Source organism: Aphis gossypii, chromosome 2 (assembly GCF_020184175.1).
Source record: "Aphis gossypii isolate Hap1 chromosome 2, ASM2018417v2, whole genome shotgun sequence".
NCBI lineage: Eukaryota > Metazoa > Arthropoda > Insecta > Hemiptera > Aphididae > Aphis > Aphis gossypii.
Genome location: NC_065531.1, coordinates 7767631 through 7788082, shown reverse-complemented (window position 1 = coordinate 7788082; position 20452 = coordinate 7767631). Strand labels below are relative to the sequence as shown.

The 20452-nt window shown below is 25.4% G+C and overlaps 2 protein-coding genes across 2 annotated transcripts in view; one reads left to right on the top strand and one right to left on the bottom strand.

Moving 5' to 3' along the window:
* The window catches only part of LOC114125778 (uncharacterized), a 21706-nt gene extending 8130 nt beyond the window's left edge, over positions 1-13576 (top strand). The window contains exons 2-10 of the mRNA XM_027989549.2: positions 6217-6261; positions 6354-6545; positions 6616-6769; positions 6944-7050; positions 8616-8773; positions 9739-9982; positions 11036-11145; positions 11225-11371; positions 12228-13576. Of these exons, the coding sequence (XP_027845350.1) occupies positions 6217-6261; positions 6354-6545; positions 6616-6769; positions 6944-7050; positions 8616-8773; positions 9739-9982; positions 11036-11145; positions 11225-11371; positions 12228-12818 (1748 nt within the window). The 3' untranslated portion in view covers positions 12819-13576. The remainder of the gene's footprint in view (positions 1-6216; positions 6262-6353; positions 6546-6615; positions 6770-6943; positions 7051-8615; positions 8774-9738; positions 9983-11035; positions 11146-11224; positions 11372-12227) is intronic.
* Positions 13310-20452, bottom strand: LOC114125789 (integrator complex subunit 8). Its single transcript, XM_027989562.2, has 16 exons — positions 20071-20452; positions 19209-19422; positions 18847-19068; positions 18522-18723; positions 18219-18443; positions 17890-18147; positions 17243-17489; positions 17044-17183; positions 16701-16811; positions 16400-16550; positions 16061-16303; positions 15753-15996; positions 15534-15652; positions 14536-14690; positions 14291-14473; positions 13310-13458 (listed from the first exon to the last, which is right to left on the bottom strand). The coding sequence occupies exons 1-16, from the start codon at positions 20186-20188 to the stop codon at positions 13336-13338; spliced, it is 2955 nt and encodes a 984-aa protein (XP_027845363.1). The 5' UTR covers positions 20189-20452; the 3' UTR covers positions 13310-13335.

The window sequence follows — 20452 nt, the reverse complement described above, 5'->3', positions numbered from 1 at the left end:
ATAAAATCCAAACATTCCAATCAACCTCACTTCGCATGATTACATGCGCCCTTCCGTATGTTTCAAATCATACCTTACATTCAGACTTAAAAATACTCACTGTCAAAGAAGAAGCCAAAAACTACTACAAACTTTTCCGTGCCCGCCTTGCAAACCACTCTAACCCTCTAATCCTTGCTCTAAACTCTGAGTCAATTCCTGGAAACTCACCTAGAAGGTTAAAGCGTAGCTGGAACCGTGACCTAAAATAATTCTAACCCTCTTGTCAGTAGGTGTTTATATTAACATCTATCATTTATTTTATAATATAACAAGGGCAAAAACAGGTGTTCCGTGGACTTAATATAAGTGTTCCGACAAAATTTTAAAACCAATAGAAAAAATTTTATTTAGTATTTCTATTTTCATTTTCTTAACATTTTGACTTTTAAAACAAAACACAATGATATAAGTAAGACGTTTTCCTGACATATTTGCAAACTGTTTTATGTTATACATTTATTGTTTAATATATTAAACAATTAAAAATTAATTTAATTACTGTTTTATTTTACGGCTGTGTTCCGTAAAATCCTCATAAAATGTTAAGTGTTCCGTCATTCGAAAAAGGTTAAAAACCACTGCTATAAGGGTTCCGTTTTTTTCTTTTGAGGTACGGAACCCTAAAAAAAAAAAAAAATTTTGTTAAATATTTCGATGCACATATTAAGATACTTAAAAATTTTACTAAGGTAAATGGTCGTTGTATAAACGATGCATAACCCAAAAATCGAATAATGCGCAACTGTCATATAAAAAAAGTCGAAAGATCAACTAAATAATGCAAAAAAAATGCACAACCGAATACTTGGCTCATACAGAAGACCAAATTAGTCCTATTTTAGATTTTGAGCAGAATGATAATTGCAAAATCATTTTATAAAGATATTTGTTTTTTTTTTGTTTTTGTAAACATTTTCAACAAATTTAATTCAAAACTCCTCATAAGTTGTTAATTTCTCAAATGAAAAATAGGTTAGGTTAAGTTAGTCACAATATTTTATAAGCGTTTAAAGTTACTCGAGAAAATTATTTTGTAGTAAGAAAATTAAAAAAAAATTTTTTTTATATCTAAGATTTGAAAATGTAATGTAAGTTTTACAATTTATTTATTAAAAAAAAAAAACCTACCGGAACACCAAATCAAGTTCTGATGAGAATTTTAAGCATTTTTACTAAATTAAATATTTACTTGTAAAATAATTATTTCTCTTCAAATAATTTTTGATATTTTGTTTTGTACCAAAAAATAAAAGTAGGTTCTTTTAAATTTTCTCCAAATGTTTAAATTCTTTAACGCTATTTTTAGGCATGACATATTTTTAATTTTTCAGTTTTTGTACTATAATTGGTGATAAAAAATTATTTTCTGGGTCAAAATTCGTACAAAATTAATACAAAATTTTTCATAAATCATAAGTAGTTCATGAAACCATAAAATCTAATAAATATTTATAAAAAGGCAATTATTTTTTATATATATTTCAATGTACTTATTATATTTATTACAATTACTTATTTAAAGATAAATTACAATGTAAAACATTTTGTTATAATTTTAATTGTCGTAAAAATATAGAGTATTAAGATAATTTATACATTTTCACATTATATATTATATAACTGCATTTAATTTATTAATATTTACACATCTATAATAACATTGCATTCGATCGTCTAATACATTAACAAATTAATATGTATATTATATGGAAATATTGTTTATACCATTAAGTTAAAAAAAAAAAATTCCATCAAAATTAAAAAATACTAGGGGAGAATAAAAAACAACGCCCTTTTATAGCGTGTTATAATGTTTCAGTAACTTTCTAATATAGTAATATGTAACTATTTTATTTTATCTAATATAATATATATTTCTTTGATAATGAAAGTTTCCCCCTTACAGTTACATTAGGGAAGTATTAGATTATAAATCATTTAATCGTTGTTACAATAAAAATAACAACACAATATTCCAAGCTTTTAAGTAAATTAATAATATATTAGTTTAATTACCTAGTTAAAAGTAATCAAATATTAAAAATATGACTTCACTGCTATGCGCCGTCTCATGGATAAAATGAACACTATGGTCTAATGATTTCTATTTATATTAGAAATCATTTTGATTAAATATATTATGCTCTTAAAATGACATACCTACAGAGTGTTTGGCTTTAAGTAAGGGATTGTCTAAAATCCTACACTGTTTCGAACGAAGTAGAACTTGACCAAGAGGAAACGCTGGTCGTTTTGTATCTTGTCAAATTCTCCCTCTAAGTTTGTCGTGAGTTGTCAGCGAGTCGATTACTTTAGAGTTTAGAGCTTTAGTCGATTAATTCATTTTAGACTGAGATAAATATGAATCTGGAATTCTAGACGAATTGTTGGGAAAATAACTTTTGTGATTTTGATTAAATTAAAATCAATTGGTTAAATAATGATAAGGTATACTACATCATAATATAGCTGTCATCTATTTATATCAATTTCACTGTATATGTTATTATTTTTTGTATTTATTCAAAAATGATTTAGGATTATTTAAGAAAATACTAAAAAAAGGCACATTAAGAAAAAAAGTTTTTCATATTTTTTTTCATAATATTTATTGTTGTATTCTAAATTTTAAGCACGTATAAAATAATATATTAATGTGTATAACCACTTGTTTATTACTAATTAAACAAATAAATTAAAATACTAAATAAATATTTTATTTTAAATTTTTTTGCACTTAAATTGTAATAGTAGTTTTAATAATCTTAATTATTAGGTTTAGTAATAATACGTCATATAAAATGTATTTTTGAGTACCATGTGTAATGTGTTCATATAAGTTAAATCGAGTAACTAAAACGGATTTTGTAATTAATATAGACATAACAAAACAATTATGATATTAAATATATAATAATATAACAATAACAACTAACAAGAAAATAGTTGTCATTGCGTTCTACGTTTAGTTTTCAATTCAAGTAAATTTAACAATCGTCATGCTTAAATACGTAAAACGAAATAAGGATATATCCCAAGAGATAAAAATAAAATAAATTATTAGTCATCTATTGAATGATAAAGAGAAAATAAGTCATCATCTATAGGTATAACTATACAAGTATAAGGTGAAAAATTAATAATATAGTAGAGATAGTAGATAGCAGGAATATAATGTAAAAACGGGTGTTTTTTTCTCCCTTTAGCTTTATATTAACTATTTTATCGGAAAAAAAAGATAGATTACTACTTCAAATAATAATAGTAAATAGATTATTTGAGGTAGAGATCTAATTTTTATACATAAATTTGTTTCACGTTATTCTGATTCCATATAAATCAATTTTTTTTTTTGCATTTTTTACTTTTTTACTGGTTTCTTTTAAAATTATTCCAGCTGTGGATTTTTTATATGTTAATACATATATTGTAATAAAAACAAATGAATTAATAAAAAATGTAAATGAATGAATGAGAATGCGGACTAAATGTTTGTATTAGATTATTATTGTTTTCGTTATCGGCTTATTTATTAAATATATTAAACGTATAGATTATCGATTTACATGAAGCTTACAGTACCTATAGGTACGGTCAATATGCCTACAACATCGATATCGATTGTTTCAAAATTTAAAATCTCTGGTATGAAGTATGCACCGATCACTCTAGTGCATGTGTAGATAGTTCGTTCTCTATGCATAAAAATATTATGTCAAACAATGAGTAAATTTCACTATTGCAAATCTAGGGAAATACATGGTGAATAATTCTTTTTTTTTTAATTAAAATTAATTTTTCAATTTTTTTTATTCATTCTTATAACTAGTTCATGTTAATTTTTAGTCATACTTTTGTTTGCTTTTTAAAAAAAAAAAATATGCTTCTTTTATGCATTTTTAAAACAATCGTGTGCTTTTTTATTGCTTATTATGCTTTAAAATCCGAGCACTATACATAATATATATTAGGTATGAAGTTATAATAAATTGATAATATCTTCATGTATTTCGAGTGAAGAGAGAAAAAATATTTTAGTCATATCTCCTCCCTCAAATAAATCCTAAATACGCCACTATTATAAATTAATTAAAAATAATAAATTGTTTTGAAATATAAATTTTAATCAATCATTGTTTTAGTATAGGAATGCATTATTATATTAAAATTTAATATACCTACGTAGTGTTTCACAATGATCTAACAAATTCAAATTAATTTAATTTTAATTCAAAATTGTCATACTATTCTGATATGTTTTGCATATTGATACTTTCATTATTTTATGGTTTATAAATATTATTATAAAAGTATATATGTATATATCGTACCTATACCCGCAGTGTATTTGTTTATTATTTCATTAGCGATTTTTCATGGACCTAACCTAACCTAACCTAAGTGATTTAGTCATGGACAAAGCCACAAAGGATATGCATAGGTAAAAGAATTCTTATGCTAAATTTTAAATTTTTAAAGAACTATCTGTTGAATACTGTTACAATATTTAATATTTACATACACCTAAGTAATACATTAAATACCTAACAATATTAATAATAAACATAATCAGTATTCCGAACCAACAGTTTTTGGTAGTATTATTATCATAATGTTAATTTATTGTAGTTATATACCTATACTTATATTTAGTTTTTATAAATTTAGTTATAAAACCTTTTAATTTTTTGAGCATCTCCTTTAATATTCATAATATTTTTTTCCTTCCTACTATAAAATTAAATTCCCTATCTTATTATTTTTCAACCAATTAAGGTTCATTGTTTAACTTTTATAAATTTATATTTTCCAAATTATTGTATAGGTACCTATGTAATTACAAGTTAATTGTTGAAATTAATTACAACGCAGTATATATATATATAAAAAAAAATACATTCGAAATCGTTTAGAACAACAAACTTGCATTTGTATTTTATTTTTTTAATATGATACATGATTAAATTCTAAAATAATGTGGTGAACAATTTTCTGTTAGAAATTAGAAGCTAGAACATTTGCAGATAATTGATACAGCATATCCGAATTGAATACTAGGGTTTAATCACAGATACTACAACACTAGTTGGGTCCCGGTTTTTACAGGTACCTACCTACTACACTATAGTTGGGTCCGAGATTATTTTAAGGAAGTGAGTAGACAGTACTGACAAAGCATCTTAAGTGAATATACAATACAAACAAAAAATATTAAAAATGCTGACATTGACGGACACTTGCCATTTTTCTAAATTCTCATAACCCGCTATTTTAGCTATTTTAGCAATTACTTTTTTTGGTATTTTCATATATGAAATATGTCAGTGTCAAATTATTATCTAAGAAAACATAATACATACCATAAAAATTAGTAGGTACTGTTTAGCTCTAATACCATATTGATATAGGTAGGTACATAATAATTATACAATCTGAATATTTCACATTTCAAAACAAATGAACTATTACAAATTATTATTCTAGATATAACAAAAATATTTTTTTCATACATTTCTTTATATAAAAGTATGACATATTATTTATTTTTTATTTTTATTGTTTTTTATTTTTATATATATTTATATAATATATTTCATTGCACATTTTTAATTGTCAACAGAACACAGAAGTATAATAAGTACTTCACAATATTTCTTTATAAACTGCGATTATATATCTACATACGAGTATAATAGGTAGATATCAAATTTTAACAAATATATTTTATATTTATCTCACTTAGGCACTATAACTATATATGTGAGTTTTCGAATTCGTATAAGTTGTCCTCTTTATTTAATCTTTCCATTCCAGTGCACTGCATTACTTTCAGTCATCAACAATAGGTTTTTACTTTTTTTTTTTAACATAGACTTATTTACAATAATGTAATATGTATATAGTATATACTATCCTATTTATTATTATGTATTAATATTAATGGGTGATCGGTTTTATAGATTTATTATTTTATTTCTTTATTATATTTTATTTTCTTTCCAATACGCATTATAACTACTAATTATTCATTAATATAAATGAAAACCTAAATATTAAAATTCGAATTACATTCTCACGCGATTTTTGCAGTTATTTTAATGTTGTAAAGTTAATTCACCATTTAAAAATATACTAGGTGTTATAACATTAAAAATTAAATTTTTTTTTTTTTAGGTATTGCGGTATTTTTAATAATTTCAAAAAAAGTATTTGGATTAGGTAAATATTATATAACATAAATTATTTATTGAAGATATCTGATATAAATTATTTGTTTATTTTTTTTTTACTATTAAATACTAAAATTTTAGATTTGGATACAATCGATGCTAATGTTTCGTTAACAACTACTATTGATTATGATATACCGGTTCAAGATATGGCATCTGAAACTTTGATGGCTATTTCACCGTGTCATCAGTTTGAAACAGAATTTGAGTTCTACTCTCCGGGTTATCCTCAACCTTATCCCAATAATACAGAATGTATCAGATTGTTAGAAGGTGAGTGAATAGTAATTAGAATAATTATAAATGTAACCTTAAAATTTAAATTAATCGTTTTTTCGTATAGCTGGTCCTGGAGAGATAATTGAACTTGACTTTAGGGACTCGTTCACGATAGAACCAAGTATTGGGTGTAAGCACGATCATTTGGAAATTCGAGATGGCCCATACGGATATTCAGTTCCATCGTATTACTATTGTGGAAATCAATTTCCGCCCAAGTGAGTGATTTTAATTTTCTAAATTTAAATATATATTTATAATATAAACTGCAGTATATAAAACTGCGATATTATAGTCTCATCATTGCACTTGTGAAATGTTTTGGACATATAAATATATAATTATAATAATGTAATAATATTATGTTATTTGATATTATCCTTTTTTTCTAGAATAATTTCATCGGGCAAATACTTGTGGTTAAGATTTCGATCGGATGAAAATATTGAATATGAAGGATTTCACGCCGTTTATAAATTCATTAAGAAACCTCCGCCAGGTGAACAATAATAATTCATACTCTATAAATTATTTCTAACATACATATAATAATATACTTAAGTGATATTAATCACCAGCTTATACTTAGGAAAAAATATTCATTGTATGTACACGAACATAGTATTATGTATACTGTATAGTGTTTAGTATTTACCTAATATAATATTTGAAATCAATAAAAGTTTCAAGTTTGTTATGTATTGCCTCAAGTAGTTGGCTATATCGATTACCGGGTGATCAATTGAATATAAGATTCTCTCAATATTTCTAAAACTGTTAACATTTTTGGATATATTTTTGTTACACCATTTTAAATTGTTAAAAAATAATATTTATTTAATAAAAAAACAGTTTATTTAAATTAGTTTATTAAATAGTTTTTTTTTTTTAAAGAACTTACTTTTTTTAATCATAACATACATTTTAAATTCCTTATTCCAAATCAAAATATTTTATAAAAGTACTTAGATGTATAAAAATCAAATTTTAGATGAATAGCTTACGAGTTATAAGTATTTAAAGTTTTTGATGAGCGGAGTTACCTATGATACGACCTCTGTACCTCGCAAAATGTTACTCCACTACTATCTGCTCATGAAAATTTTAAATACTTAAATAGTTACAATTAATAAACTATTTGTCCTACATTTGAATTTGATAGATAAAACACTATAAATAATATTCTGCTTCAAAATAAGAATTAAAAATGTACACTGTCATTTAAACGAATAATTTTTTTTTTAATTTAAAACAATAAAAAATAGTAAAAATATCATTTTTTTTCTCTAAAAATGTCGTTTTGTAACAACTTGGAATTATTTAAAATATATATATACTATATAGTTTGTATAGTAAACACTTTCTGAAATAACCACTATTTTACATTAAATAAATGTGTAGCATAATAATAGATATCGTGGAAATCCTTTGTGGAGCATGATTCTTAATATTTTTCACAAGGTCTTTAAACGCATTGTTTGTAGATATTTACACACTCCATCAAAAAAATCGTCAAAAATTTTATAGAATATAGACATTAAGACATATATATAGAAATTAGAAATATATATATATTCATAATGTGTACAATTAACTAGAGTAGTGGAATATTTTGGTGATTTTGCGGGGTTGTTCAAAATATCCCTTAACGACTTAGTAAAATTCGAATAATTTCTAGATATTCCAGATAAACTATACCTTAGCTTAAAAATATACCTCGAAACTAATATCATCGGAACTAATAAAATTAATTTTATTTTTGTAGTTCGAATATAAATATTTTGATAGGTATAAGTAAAATACTAATACATTAAGCTATTTTTTTCAAGTTGGGGGCGTCATGAGGACATAGAGGACCAAAAAATCCACCTTAAAAAAATATAATAAAAAACATGAACCAGAGCGACACATACTCTGTATGGTTCGTTGTTTGAACAGACTCTACCAAACAAATTTAATAAATATTGGAAAAAATACCATGATTCATACATTAATGGCATAAAATTAAATATTAAATGTATTTTTAAATCTGTACCTAATTGTTGTGTTGATTATATTTTATAGACATAGAGAAATCGGAGCTTCCACCGTGTCGTAAATTTGTGGATGGTTCACAGGGGTACATAAATAGTACTGACGTTGACGATTTAAAGAATAAAACGCTTGCAAACCAAGTACCGTTGGATTGCATGTGGATAATACGAGTAAAACCTGGTTGGAAGGTAACTATTCTATTTTGGAGGCACGCGTATATAATTAAGAATTTAAGTATATAATATATTATGCTTGACGATGTATTTAGCCATTTATTGGTATGGTATGGATTTAGCTAATAAGTTCGAGCCTTAGAGAAACTATCCAAATTTTTTGAATAGAAAAATCCTTCAGTTGTCATTTAGGTAATTGTGAGACTGTGCAGGCTAGTCTTACTTTTATTCCGTAACTACCTCAAATTGACATATTTTTTTATTTAAACTAAAACTTTTTTCTCAATACGAATTACTGAGTTAAATATTATTATATAAAAGTAAAAATATTTAAAATATGTAAATTTCGTTTAATTAAGTTATACCAAGGTCAAAAATTCAAATTTCGAAAAACGATTCATAAGCGAAAATAGCGAAAAGATGAGGACTAGGCTTTAACCTACCTCATTTGTACACAAAAATGAATACCTAATAATATATTATTATATAAATTAGGTACTTAATAACTCTAATTTTTAAAAAATGAATGAGAATGAGAATAGTTAAATTAATATTTGTAACTCATGTGCAAAAATACTCATTGGAGCGTAGTAAGAACATTTATTTAGAAATGTTGTAGTGCTAGAAACTCATCATAAAAGACCGCTATATACCTACCTGAACTTCAGGTTTCCCTATCCCCCCCTCAAAAAAAATTTAAATATATACTATTTGCAGCTATAAAAAAACACTTTGATCAAGTTTTAAATAAAAAACATCAACAATCTTATGGCTACCTGTTACAAAATATCAAAACTAAAATTAAAACCACAATTTTGTCACAGCTGAAAGTTTGATAACTATATTTTTAACTGATTAGTAGCACTTAATAAGATTTTTTAAATTTTATAGTATAATAATAACCAGTTATATTATATTAAGGATCGACTAGATGTGATAAACATAATTATTCACTAAAAACCATTTTACATTTATTTTAGATTCAGCTTAACTTCAAAGAGTTCTCTCTAGAAAAACCTAACGATTGTGGATTGAACGTAGTGGAAATTTTTTCAAACCGCACAGACATGGCTTCGCGGCTCAAAGTGTTTTGTGGGTCGATAGCTGAAATGGTACAATCATCGGGGGACACGTTGCACGTGCGATTCTTGGCAGAGGGGAAGGGCGTGAAATCGAAGTTCTCGGCACTTTACACTGCATATCGTACCAAAACTAAAGACGAAGGTATGATATAACATAATATAAGTAATAGTAAAACTATATACCTACATCATATTATACTCACAGAATATCGCATATTGTATTATGATAGTTTGCGATCAAAAAGTTTCTGTGAATATTATGTATCAGGGGTGTGATCAGCTTTTTCTAATGGGGGGATGAGGGGATGAACTGTATTTTGTTTTGTTGATTGTCTATGACACAAAATGTAAAAATGCATAAGAAAAAAGTTCATGGGGGGATATGATACCCTCACCCCCTCCCAGTGAGCATGCCTCTGTTATGTATCACTACCCAGTATCTAACAACCTTATATCATTATAATATATACACTCGGAATGTGATATAGTTTTGTGATTAATATACAACTGCCCTCGCAGATATTATTATAGTCATATAGTACCAATAAATAAGTTCCGTTCGACAACCATGTTTATAAAATGACATTGGGATAAATCTATAGTTACCAAATGGTAAATCCTTATTATTTGATAACTATGTACCAGTATACATCAAAGATGTTATTTCTACTAAAGATAATTTTCAAAAAATATTCAGCATAGAGTTTAAATATTTAATTTTATAACTATTTTTAGTTTTTACCGAGTTTCTTCTGGAGTATCTGAAAACCCACTCTGACCAGTTACGTAATTTAGTTGATTATGGTAATGGCCCGGATAAATGCGATTCGTGTCAAAAAGTACTTCATATAATATACCAGCTACTCTATGAAGCATAGACACGCCTCTCCATTATTACTAGACACAAATGATACAATAATATATTAGTATATATAATAACGATAGATTATAGTCCAATTATCATTGTCTAAACATTCTAAATTCGATATTTAAAGAAGACATTTTTAGCTTGAAAATATTTACAATGTTTAACAGCAGTTTTTCAATTAAAATCGAAATAATCCTCTTCTCGATTCACCACGAGTTAAATAATTTTAAAAGTTTACCGTCTAAGTTTGGAAGATATTAAAACGATGACAAGACTTGTACAAACGTACGTTTATATATCTAAAAGATTCAAAACCATATTTTACAGCATGCGGTAGTGATCAGTACGATTGTGAAGACTTAACATGTATTGCGTCCGAATTACGTTGCAATAAAGTCGAGAATTGTCGTTTTCGATGGGATGAAGACGGGTGTCCTGTATGTATCAAATCACAACTAACCTAAATATTGTTTTAAATTTGATTATTAATAAGCTATTAATTTAAAATTATTTTAGCAAGAAGACAACAGATTAATGCAACTTTTTTCAAGTTTTGATATAATAGTTATTCTAGTAGTATTTTTTTTAATATTATGCGGCATGTGTTCAGCATTCATTACCAATATCGTCCGAAAACTTGTGCACGATCATCGAATCATAAAAGTAGGTTGTATAAAATTTTTTAATGCAATAAAATGTAGCAATGTAGCATGAGCGTAGGTAAGGTTGGGAGGTTGGGTGTTCAAACATCCCTCGAAATTAAAGATAAAATAATTTTAAAATAAATATTGTGAATTAAACTTAATGTATACCTAGAGCCTAGACCAAAATCCCTTCCGAAAATATTTCCTACCTACACTCATGTAATGTACCTTATACTTACCACAATTTAATTACCTTATAAATATCAAATGGGAATAAATTGTGTGATTTAAATCAAGTGCTACATTTATTATTATTATTATATATAAGTTTTAAGAATGTATTTCAATTATTTTGGTTTATTTATGATCAAAATAAAATAAATAAAACCCCGGAAAAGTCGCTATTCTATAATGAAGGATTCAGAAGTGAGTAACTAAGTCTTAAGAGTCTCTTCATATTTTAACAACAAAAAAACAAAATCAATTTTTTTAAATTACCGTTTTTGAATAAATATAATAGGTTCTAGATATTCCAAATTTTGAATAGTACTGTGATACTTTTGAAACTTTCCTAAATACTAACTTGTTACATTTTAAACTAGACACAACCGTCAAAGTTAATGTATAATAAATTTGTACTATTTCAAAAATAATAATACAAAATTAAAAAAATACAGTTCGCTATGCTAAGAGTTCAAAACTTTGTTTTTATATTCCTAAAGCATTTCAAAATAGGAATGAGTTAGTATACCCGTATGTACATAGGTGATACACATTGTACATTAAAGGCAAACAATAATTTAAACATGTTATTATATTTATCTATATAAATTTTTATTTATCTTTTTATTGTAATTAAAATTTTTTTTTACCAGGAACATATGCGCCATTCAAGAGAAGATCATTTAGATCAAATAGGAAGAATGAATGTAACAGACGAACAATCACTTGAGGATTCTGGTCCACATGGACATGACTATCCGCAAAGTGACAATAGTAGTCAAACCACCAACCTAATTCAAAGCAAACATACTAATAACATATCTAGTTCTGATTGTTATGTTCCATCAGGTGACCTTATTCCAGTGTTAATGAAGCATGACGCTCCTCGTCTTTATCCTTCAGTTGAAGATGAAGAAGGTGATGGTTTGATGAGTTCCTATCCAATAACAGCTGAAACTAAAGATATTGAGTGTCAAACTAGAGAGAGCCTTTTTGACACTTCAGTTGTACCTAAAACTGCTGGCCACTATAGAGTAAGGCCGTCAGAATCACCTTTCAGACCGCCATTAGGATTTTCTACTTTTGGATATCGAAAAGATTCAGACAGTTCCACTGATGCAAAGCCATCAAAATTTAGAGCTGAGGCTGTTATTGAAATGGATAAGTTTTCGTCAGAACTAAATCAAAGGCCTTATAGTATTGAATCAACTAAATCAGCTCCAGACGTCATAGTTATGCATTGACTAATATACCATTGTATACATTATAACTATTATTTTAGTTAACTAAAAGTAAGCTTGTTGTTAAGAAAAGCCAAAAATTAAACAAAATGCTCAAATAATGAATTGGACTAAAATAAAAATAATTAAAATGATAGTCATGGAAGATAATATACATTAAATCTGAGTACAATCAATATTTTCAATTAATTGAAAATAAATATTTTTAAATTGTCCTGAGACTTGAAAAATTATCAATGAAAATATTGTTCAACTTCTAGAAACCTATATTGTCTTATATATTGAGTGATAATAATTGGAGACAATTATATTGTTTTAAACTATTTAAGAATGTCATGTAAATTATTCCTAATTAGTAAATATCAAAATGTTTTTTTTTTATCCAATTTAAAATGTTTATTAAAATTTAGACATTACATATTTACAATCAATGTCCATTTTTTTTTTGTTTTTTTAGAAAATTTAAATGTATAAAATCATTGTATGTATTATTATTGTAGATAGTCCTTCAGTTATTTTTTTACGGATGTACATATTGCTGTGATAGTGCTCTTAAAAATTTTAGTTTTCTTATGTTGGCTGCTTCTCTTTTAATTTCTTCATTATTATTTGCATTTAACTCCAACGCACCAATTGTTTTCAACTATATATGTAAAAATAAAAACACTCCATTTTAAATAGATATACGTATAAAATAAAAATTGTACTTTCAAAATGTATATAGAATTTATATTACAATATACTATAATGTGTATATTATATATTATACTAAGAAACTATTTTAACAGTTAGCACTTATTAACAGGGTTTATAAGTTTATGCCTTAAAAATTCCTAAACAAGCATATACTTATATCTTATACACTAAAAAATGACAAAATATGCATTGAAATATGTCTTAAAATGTTTAGAAATATGCATGTTAAATGCACTAAAAATTTGAAGATTTGAAAAAAAAATAAAAGTACCTAATATTTGAATATTTTTGAACGATACAAGAGCATAAACATTGTAACTAAAATAGTCAAGATTCAAGAATAAACCATAGATAAAGTATTTAGAACACTAAATGCTTATGCAGGCACAATACGCTGATTAATCAAATGAAATAATAACTATTGCGTTATTTTAAATAATTACGTTGTAAGTGTTGCAACAATTCCCATTAATTTTATATAATGCAAAAATATAAATTATAACAATTTTCATACAATTTTGGTAAAACATATAATAAATATGATCAATAAAAAAAAGAAAAATACATATAAATGCTAAATAGGCTAAAAACCCTCTAAATATGCAAAATAAAACTATACATACTTAATCATGGTTAAGTAACCAATATGTCTTTAAGTTATAAAGTCATAAGTTATTAACTTTGATTTTGAGCAAGTCAGCTGATATACTAATTAATTCTACCAATATACCACTTAACATAGGATCAGCTAAACTAGCAATGAAAATATAATTACTTACAAGTTTTTGTCTGTGTTCCTGATGATTTAATTTTGTATGCCAATATATAAGAAATTCCAACAAATTTATATCCCATATGTAATCATAATATTCATCCAAAGCATCACATGAATTTGTCTCAGAAGCGCATTTATATGCAGTTGCATAATCTATTTCTTCTTGGAACAGACATAATATTGCTGCCTATGAAAAATAAAATAAAATTTTGTATGGTTTTAAACAAATCAAGTTTTAAAGATTATTACCTGGGTAAAATTTTGCATTTGCATGCAACATTTCATCATTCTTTTATAAACATAATCTTCTATCATTGGCTTTAAAACTGGCCGTGCAAAGTAATCGCTAACAATAACAATAGCTTCCAAGTACCATTTCATTGCAGAACTGTAGTGGCCCATTACTACAAGTAATAATGATTAGTAATTTTATTAACACGTTGACTGCCACATGGCCGCCGATGGTCATTCAATTGGTATTTGTTATACGCCAAGCATATTTTTCAATACATTTAAAATTTGTATACCTCAAATATTTGAAAAAATAGAAAAATAAAAATTGAAAAAAAAACGTATATCAGAAAAATTGTAATGATTCCCGCTACGCCACGGTCCTTATTTTAGTACATTATTGTAGTGCCATAGAAAAGTTAATAATGTAAAACCAAATTCATATGTGGTCGCCGGCAGTCATATGGCGTGGTAATAATGTTGCACTATGAGCGCCGGCGGTCACAAATTCACAAAACTTGAGAATTTCAAATCACCACCGGTGGCCATGTGGCAGTCAACGTGTTAACTGAACTTTTAACATGTTAAGAATTGTTAGTTGTAATATTAAACTCTTTAATCATTCAAAATTAAATAGATTAAAAATTCAGTTATAGTAATATTACAATATTATTAAAATTAATTTTAATTTTAATTCTAACATATAGAATTGAGAGGTTCTGATATGACTTCATGTGCTTATCTTAATACATGAAAACTCAACTACATTATAAAAAATCTAAAAAAAAAATATGAGGAGTAATATATTAATATTACCAATAAAAATAATATAATATATTATAATTGATAATATTATTATCAATTATTTAAAAAGAACAGAAACTTAAAAACACGTTATAGTATGTCATAGTTATTTACTAAAAAAAAAAAGAGAGAAGATAAAACTTTTGTTCATTAAAATTTTTAAAGAAGATTTAATACTTAAGATAAAATATAAAATATAATAATAAAATTACCATATTGCAGATCGCCTTTTAGTTTAAGTAAAATTATATGATTTGGATGATACTTAAGTGATTCGGTTAATACAATTCCTAACACTTCTGTTATATTTCTTAGAGGAATATTCATACCACTAAAAAAAAATAAATCATTTTTTAATTAATGAATAACATAAAATTAACATGTGTTCAATAACATATAGTAGATATTAATATTTAATATATTAAACAAACTTGGGAATGACTGGCCAAATATTCAAAAAAGGCATTATAAGTTCCATAGCAGATTCATCTCTAAGAAAATTTTGAATTTTTGCTAATAATGAAAGAACTATTTGAATGGCATTTTGGTCCCTTAAACTCAAAAATACATGCATCATGTCACTTTGACTTAAAACTCGATTTTGAGTACATTGAGGATCACCATCTAAAGGTCTTTTATTAGTAGCAGAATAACCATAATCAAACACAGGTAGAACTACAAACATTTAACATAATTAATTAATAATAATACATTTTTTAAAAAAAATTTCATCTCTTACTTAAATCCCATACTTCTTTGGCACTTTTTTTAGTGCCTTTAAATTTATTAACATCAAGACAAGTATAAGCAATTGCTAATGGTAATTTAAAACAATTATAATGTCTTTTTGTCAAATATTCCCATTCACCAACATTTAATAGAGTTAATATACATTGTTCAGCAATTTCTTGACGAGGTATTAAATTATCACTTTGTACAAATTCTAGACATTGCTTACAGCGTTCTACAAGATCTCCAATGGCTATAAAAGTATTAACATTTTAACTTTTAATTAACTTAATATAAATAAATTATTATAAATTTAATTTTAATAGGTAACCAAAATATTAATATTAACCAAAATTTTTGAATTCATGTTGGAACTGAAGCATTTCAGTATACAATCCTTCCCATGAAATCAGTTGTCTAATTTTTGAGTACATAATGCTATTATTAATTTTTGTTTCTGTTTCAGATTCTCGTAGTAACAATTTTGCTCTTTCAAAGTCCTAAAAAAAAAAAAAAAATGTTATGATCTATTATTATTATTATTAATATTATTGTTTTTATTTATACATGCCTACACAAACTGCAAATATTTAAAATTAATCAAACATACAATCATTTTATACATTTTTAATAATAATAACTTGACTTACATTTAACTTAATCATTTCTTTTGATTTTGCTATTAGTATAATAACCAAATATTTAAATAACCCATTAGGTAATCCTATTAATAGACTTTGCAAAGGTAATGGAACTTGCCACTGGAAAAAAAACAATAATTAATGGTATTAAATATTTGTACAATATATTCAGATTAAGTAATAATGAAGTAATATAAATGTTTATTTGCAATCAGTAATGAGCGTTAACTTAATTTAGAAGTTAAGTGCATTTTTAATTTGATTGCTGACATCTAATAATGCTAATTAACAATTGCGTTGAAACATGGTAAAGGATAAAAATTACTTCAAAATACTAAAATTAAAAACTTACTTCATAATTAATATCTAAAATACTAAACAATGGATCCATATCCATTTTATGTAATTGTTGTAGCAAGTTACGTAAATTGCTCGGATCATATTCAATGCTTATTTTGTTTTTTAGTAATAATTTTTGTACATTTACATTATCTAAAACAAAACAAAACAAATTGAACAATACAATAATTAATAAAGAAAAGTACACATACTTATTTGAGTTATTTTTAATCGATTCAAACGTTTAGACATATCAATGTTAACAGTAGGTATATCTTCAGGTAACGTTAATAATTGATGTATATCTTCATCGCCAAATAATTCATGTATTTCTTCATGACCATCTTTTAAGATATCCTTTACCAAATTCTTAGGACATTTTAGTAAAACATTACATACAAACATCTTTATGTTTTTTCTAAATTTTTTATCTTTAATTTTCATACAAAGTTTTAAATCCTAGAAATTAAAAAATAAATATTAGATTCATAATAATAAATTATTACACAACACATGCAGGTATAACATAGGTACTATTTTGAGTAGGCTAAAAGGTAAAAGAATATCTATAACATATGTGTTGTACCACAACATAATACTATTAAACTGGTAAAATTAGCTATTTTAGCAATACCATAAAAATGACAAATTTTATTTGGCTCTAATTTCAAAACTAAATCTGATCCACCAAGTTAAAACTACACAAATTGTTGTTTAAGTAAATACTATTCACAATTAAAAAAGAAAAGAAAACTGTACGTTAACCAAAGTGAATTTACCTATGTATACATTTTTTTCTGAATTAAGTATAATTACTAATAAAAGATACCATGTTATTAATTAAAAATATATAAATTACCTTTAAAAATATCTCAGGACCTCTTAGGTTGAATTTAATTTTTGTAACATAATCTTCAGGAGGTAACAACACAATTTCTCCAGAAGTTACTGATGCTCTTCGAATAGCATTCAATGTATGTATATGAAGTAACATGTCTCTTGATGCAGTAAATTTCCCCAAAGATAACATGGAAGCCAAATCAAGTTCCAACGAATCTCTTAAAAACATTGGAATCTCCATAATCTGGTTATCTATTTCTAAAATTCTGAGAATTTCCTGTTAAGCAATGTTAAAAAATAACTGTAAAAAATCATAAATACATAATTGTAATATTATAATGTACTTACATTATGGTTGGTTTGGGTAGAATACAAAAATTGCATTAATAAACTAGAATTTTCTGTTATTTTAGATGAACAGGCTGCACAGAATCCATTTAATTCTTCTAGTTTTATTTTATGAAAAGAACTTGGTGTTAAGTTCATATTCAATTCTTTACACATATTAAAATAAATACCAGCTTCTTCATATTGTGCTTTAAAGAATTTATATTTTGCATAATCATACATAATCTAAATATTTGTTGAAAATAAAAAAAATTACAGTAGCATTTTATATTTAGCATGAATAAATATAATTGTTATAAATACCTGAGAACGAAATTCAGCTGATGACACAGTTAAGCCTTTAAACCAATAACAATTTAAAGGTCTTAACTCATCTGGAGGATCAAATGTATTTATAGTTGGTATTGTATATGATGATCTTTTCAAATCTAGAAGTCTTAACAACATTTGTTCACTATGTTCACTTTGCATTTCTAATTTTAATAAAACATCTTCATTTCCATCTCTAATTAAACAGCATAACAATGATATATGTAGAATATTTTAGTTTAGTGTTTATGTAAATAAAGTGATTACAGAAAGACCTCAGTAATATTTTTAACACTGTAAATAAATAAACAGAACTTACTGTATGGGGCCTAAAGAAAATGATGATTTTTTGGACAGTGTATAATTTATAATAACAGTTAATGTCCATCGATGAAATAGTGCAACAGCAAATACTTGTTCATCTTTTAGCGCTGATAAATTTTCAATTGAATTGTGAGTCTCAAAATCAATTAAATTGAGACCACATGAAACTAACTCTAAAAGATCTTGTACAAATATTATTTGAAGACTAATTGGTACCCTAAATAAATAAAATTAATTTTATTAATGATTAAAATAATTAGTGTACTAATATATAAATGTATGTAAATTAAACATGAATTATATCATTAAATTAAATAAGTAAACAAAAAAAATTATTATCAACCAAAACAAAATTACCTAGTTTCTAAAATGTTTAGGTCCCATTCCCAAAAACTGACAATTTTCATTGCCAACATTTTCAAACATTCATATTTTTTACGTTTGCGATATTCAATTTTTTTATCAATTCTTGAGTTATCCATTAAATCATCAATATCAATCAATGGCAAATCTTTTGGCCTCTCCATAGATGAATAAAGAAATTTTATCAGTAATTCTGCAGCACTAGGATCTGTATCAAAAAAATATTATAAGTAATCATGTAAAAAAGCATACAACTTTGCTCATAAACATTTATTTCATTTATATTTGCAAAAGAAGTTTCATACATTGTTCAAACAAATACCTAACTTTTCATGAAGTGAATTTTAAATTAAAGTATAAAAAAAATATAAAAAGGAAGAGCAATTCCTGTGAATGAATGATGTCTGAATATACATAGATATCTATTTAATTTAAAGAATAATTTTATAAGCTCAATTGAAATATAGCACTCTTTATGTGTGTCTGTATTTACTGAATTAGGAGAATTGGAGGATCTACAATGTGTCCAACAAAGTGCCAGAGGATAGATCTCATTAAAGTTAAACCATAATAATTTAAGTTAGTGTTAACCAAAAATAACAAATAAGAATTGGAACAAAATATACGTACTAAAGTTCAATATGCATTCAAAAACATATTTCATAATAGAACATAAATTTAACTAGGTATAATGGGAGTAGCAACCAATTAAAAACTGATGAACCTGATGGGTATGGGTACATGAATAAAATATTTTAATATTAGGTAATTTATGAATCAATAATAACAAATAATAGTGATTTACATCAATTATATAGAATGATAAATAATACTATTAATATTTAAAGGTTCATACCTGGATGATCTTTGTTCAAATGTTCTTCGAGCAGAGATGGTTCGATGAGAAATTCAAACCAAAGTTTTGTGTTTGGTGCAATCGGTATCATGCCTGGGCGCAAAAGATCTACATCCATGTTTATTGAGTTAATTGTTCCACAGAATATCCGAGAAATAATGTTTTAGGAACTTTTCATTTAAAAGAAAATTTGTATAAATGTAGTGAGTACTAAACTATGAAAATGTATAATAATTAACTATGTTAAGTTAAGAATATTATTAACATTTTGTAAACATAACGTATTAATATTTAGTATTGAAGATGCAAATTTTTCATCTTACAGAATTTTAAGTATTTATACAAATAGTTTATTTAGTCAAATACAATACAATAAATAATA

Excerpts from the sequence above, each read along its gene's own strand:
- LOC114125789 (XM_027989562.2), bottom strand. The coding sequence starts at position 20,188 with ATGGATGTAGATCTTTTGCGCCCAGGCATGATACCGATTGCACCAAAC. Across the intron at positions 18,724-18,846 it reads TTTTCTTTAGGCCCCATACA|AGATGGAAATGAAGATGTTT; the intron begins GTAAGTTCTGTT and ends CTGTTTAATTAG. Across the intron at positions 15,997-16,060 it reads CAAAGAAGTATGGGATTTAA|TTCTACCTGTGTTTGATTAT; the intron begins GTAAGAGATGAA and ends AAATGTTTGTAG.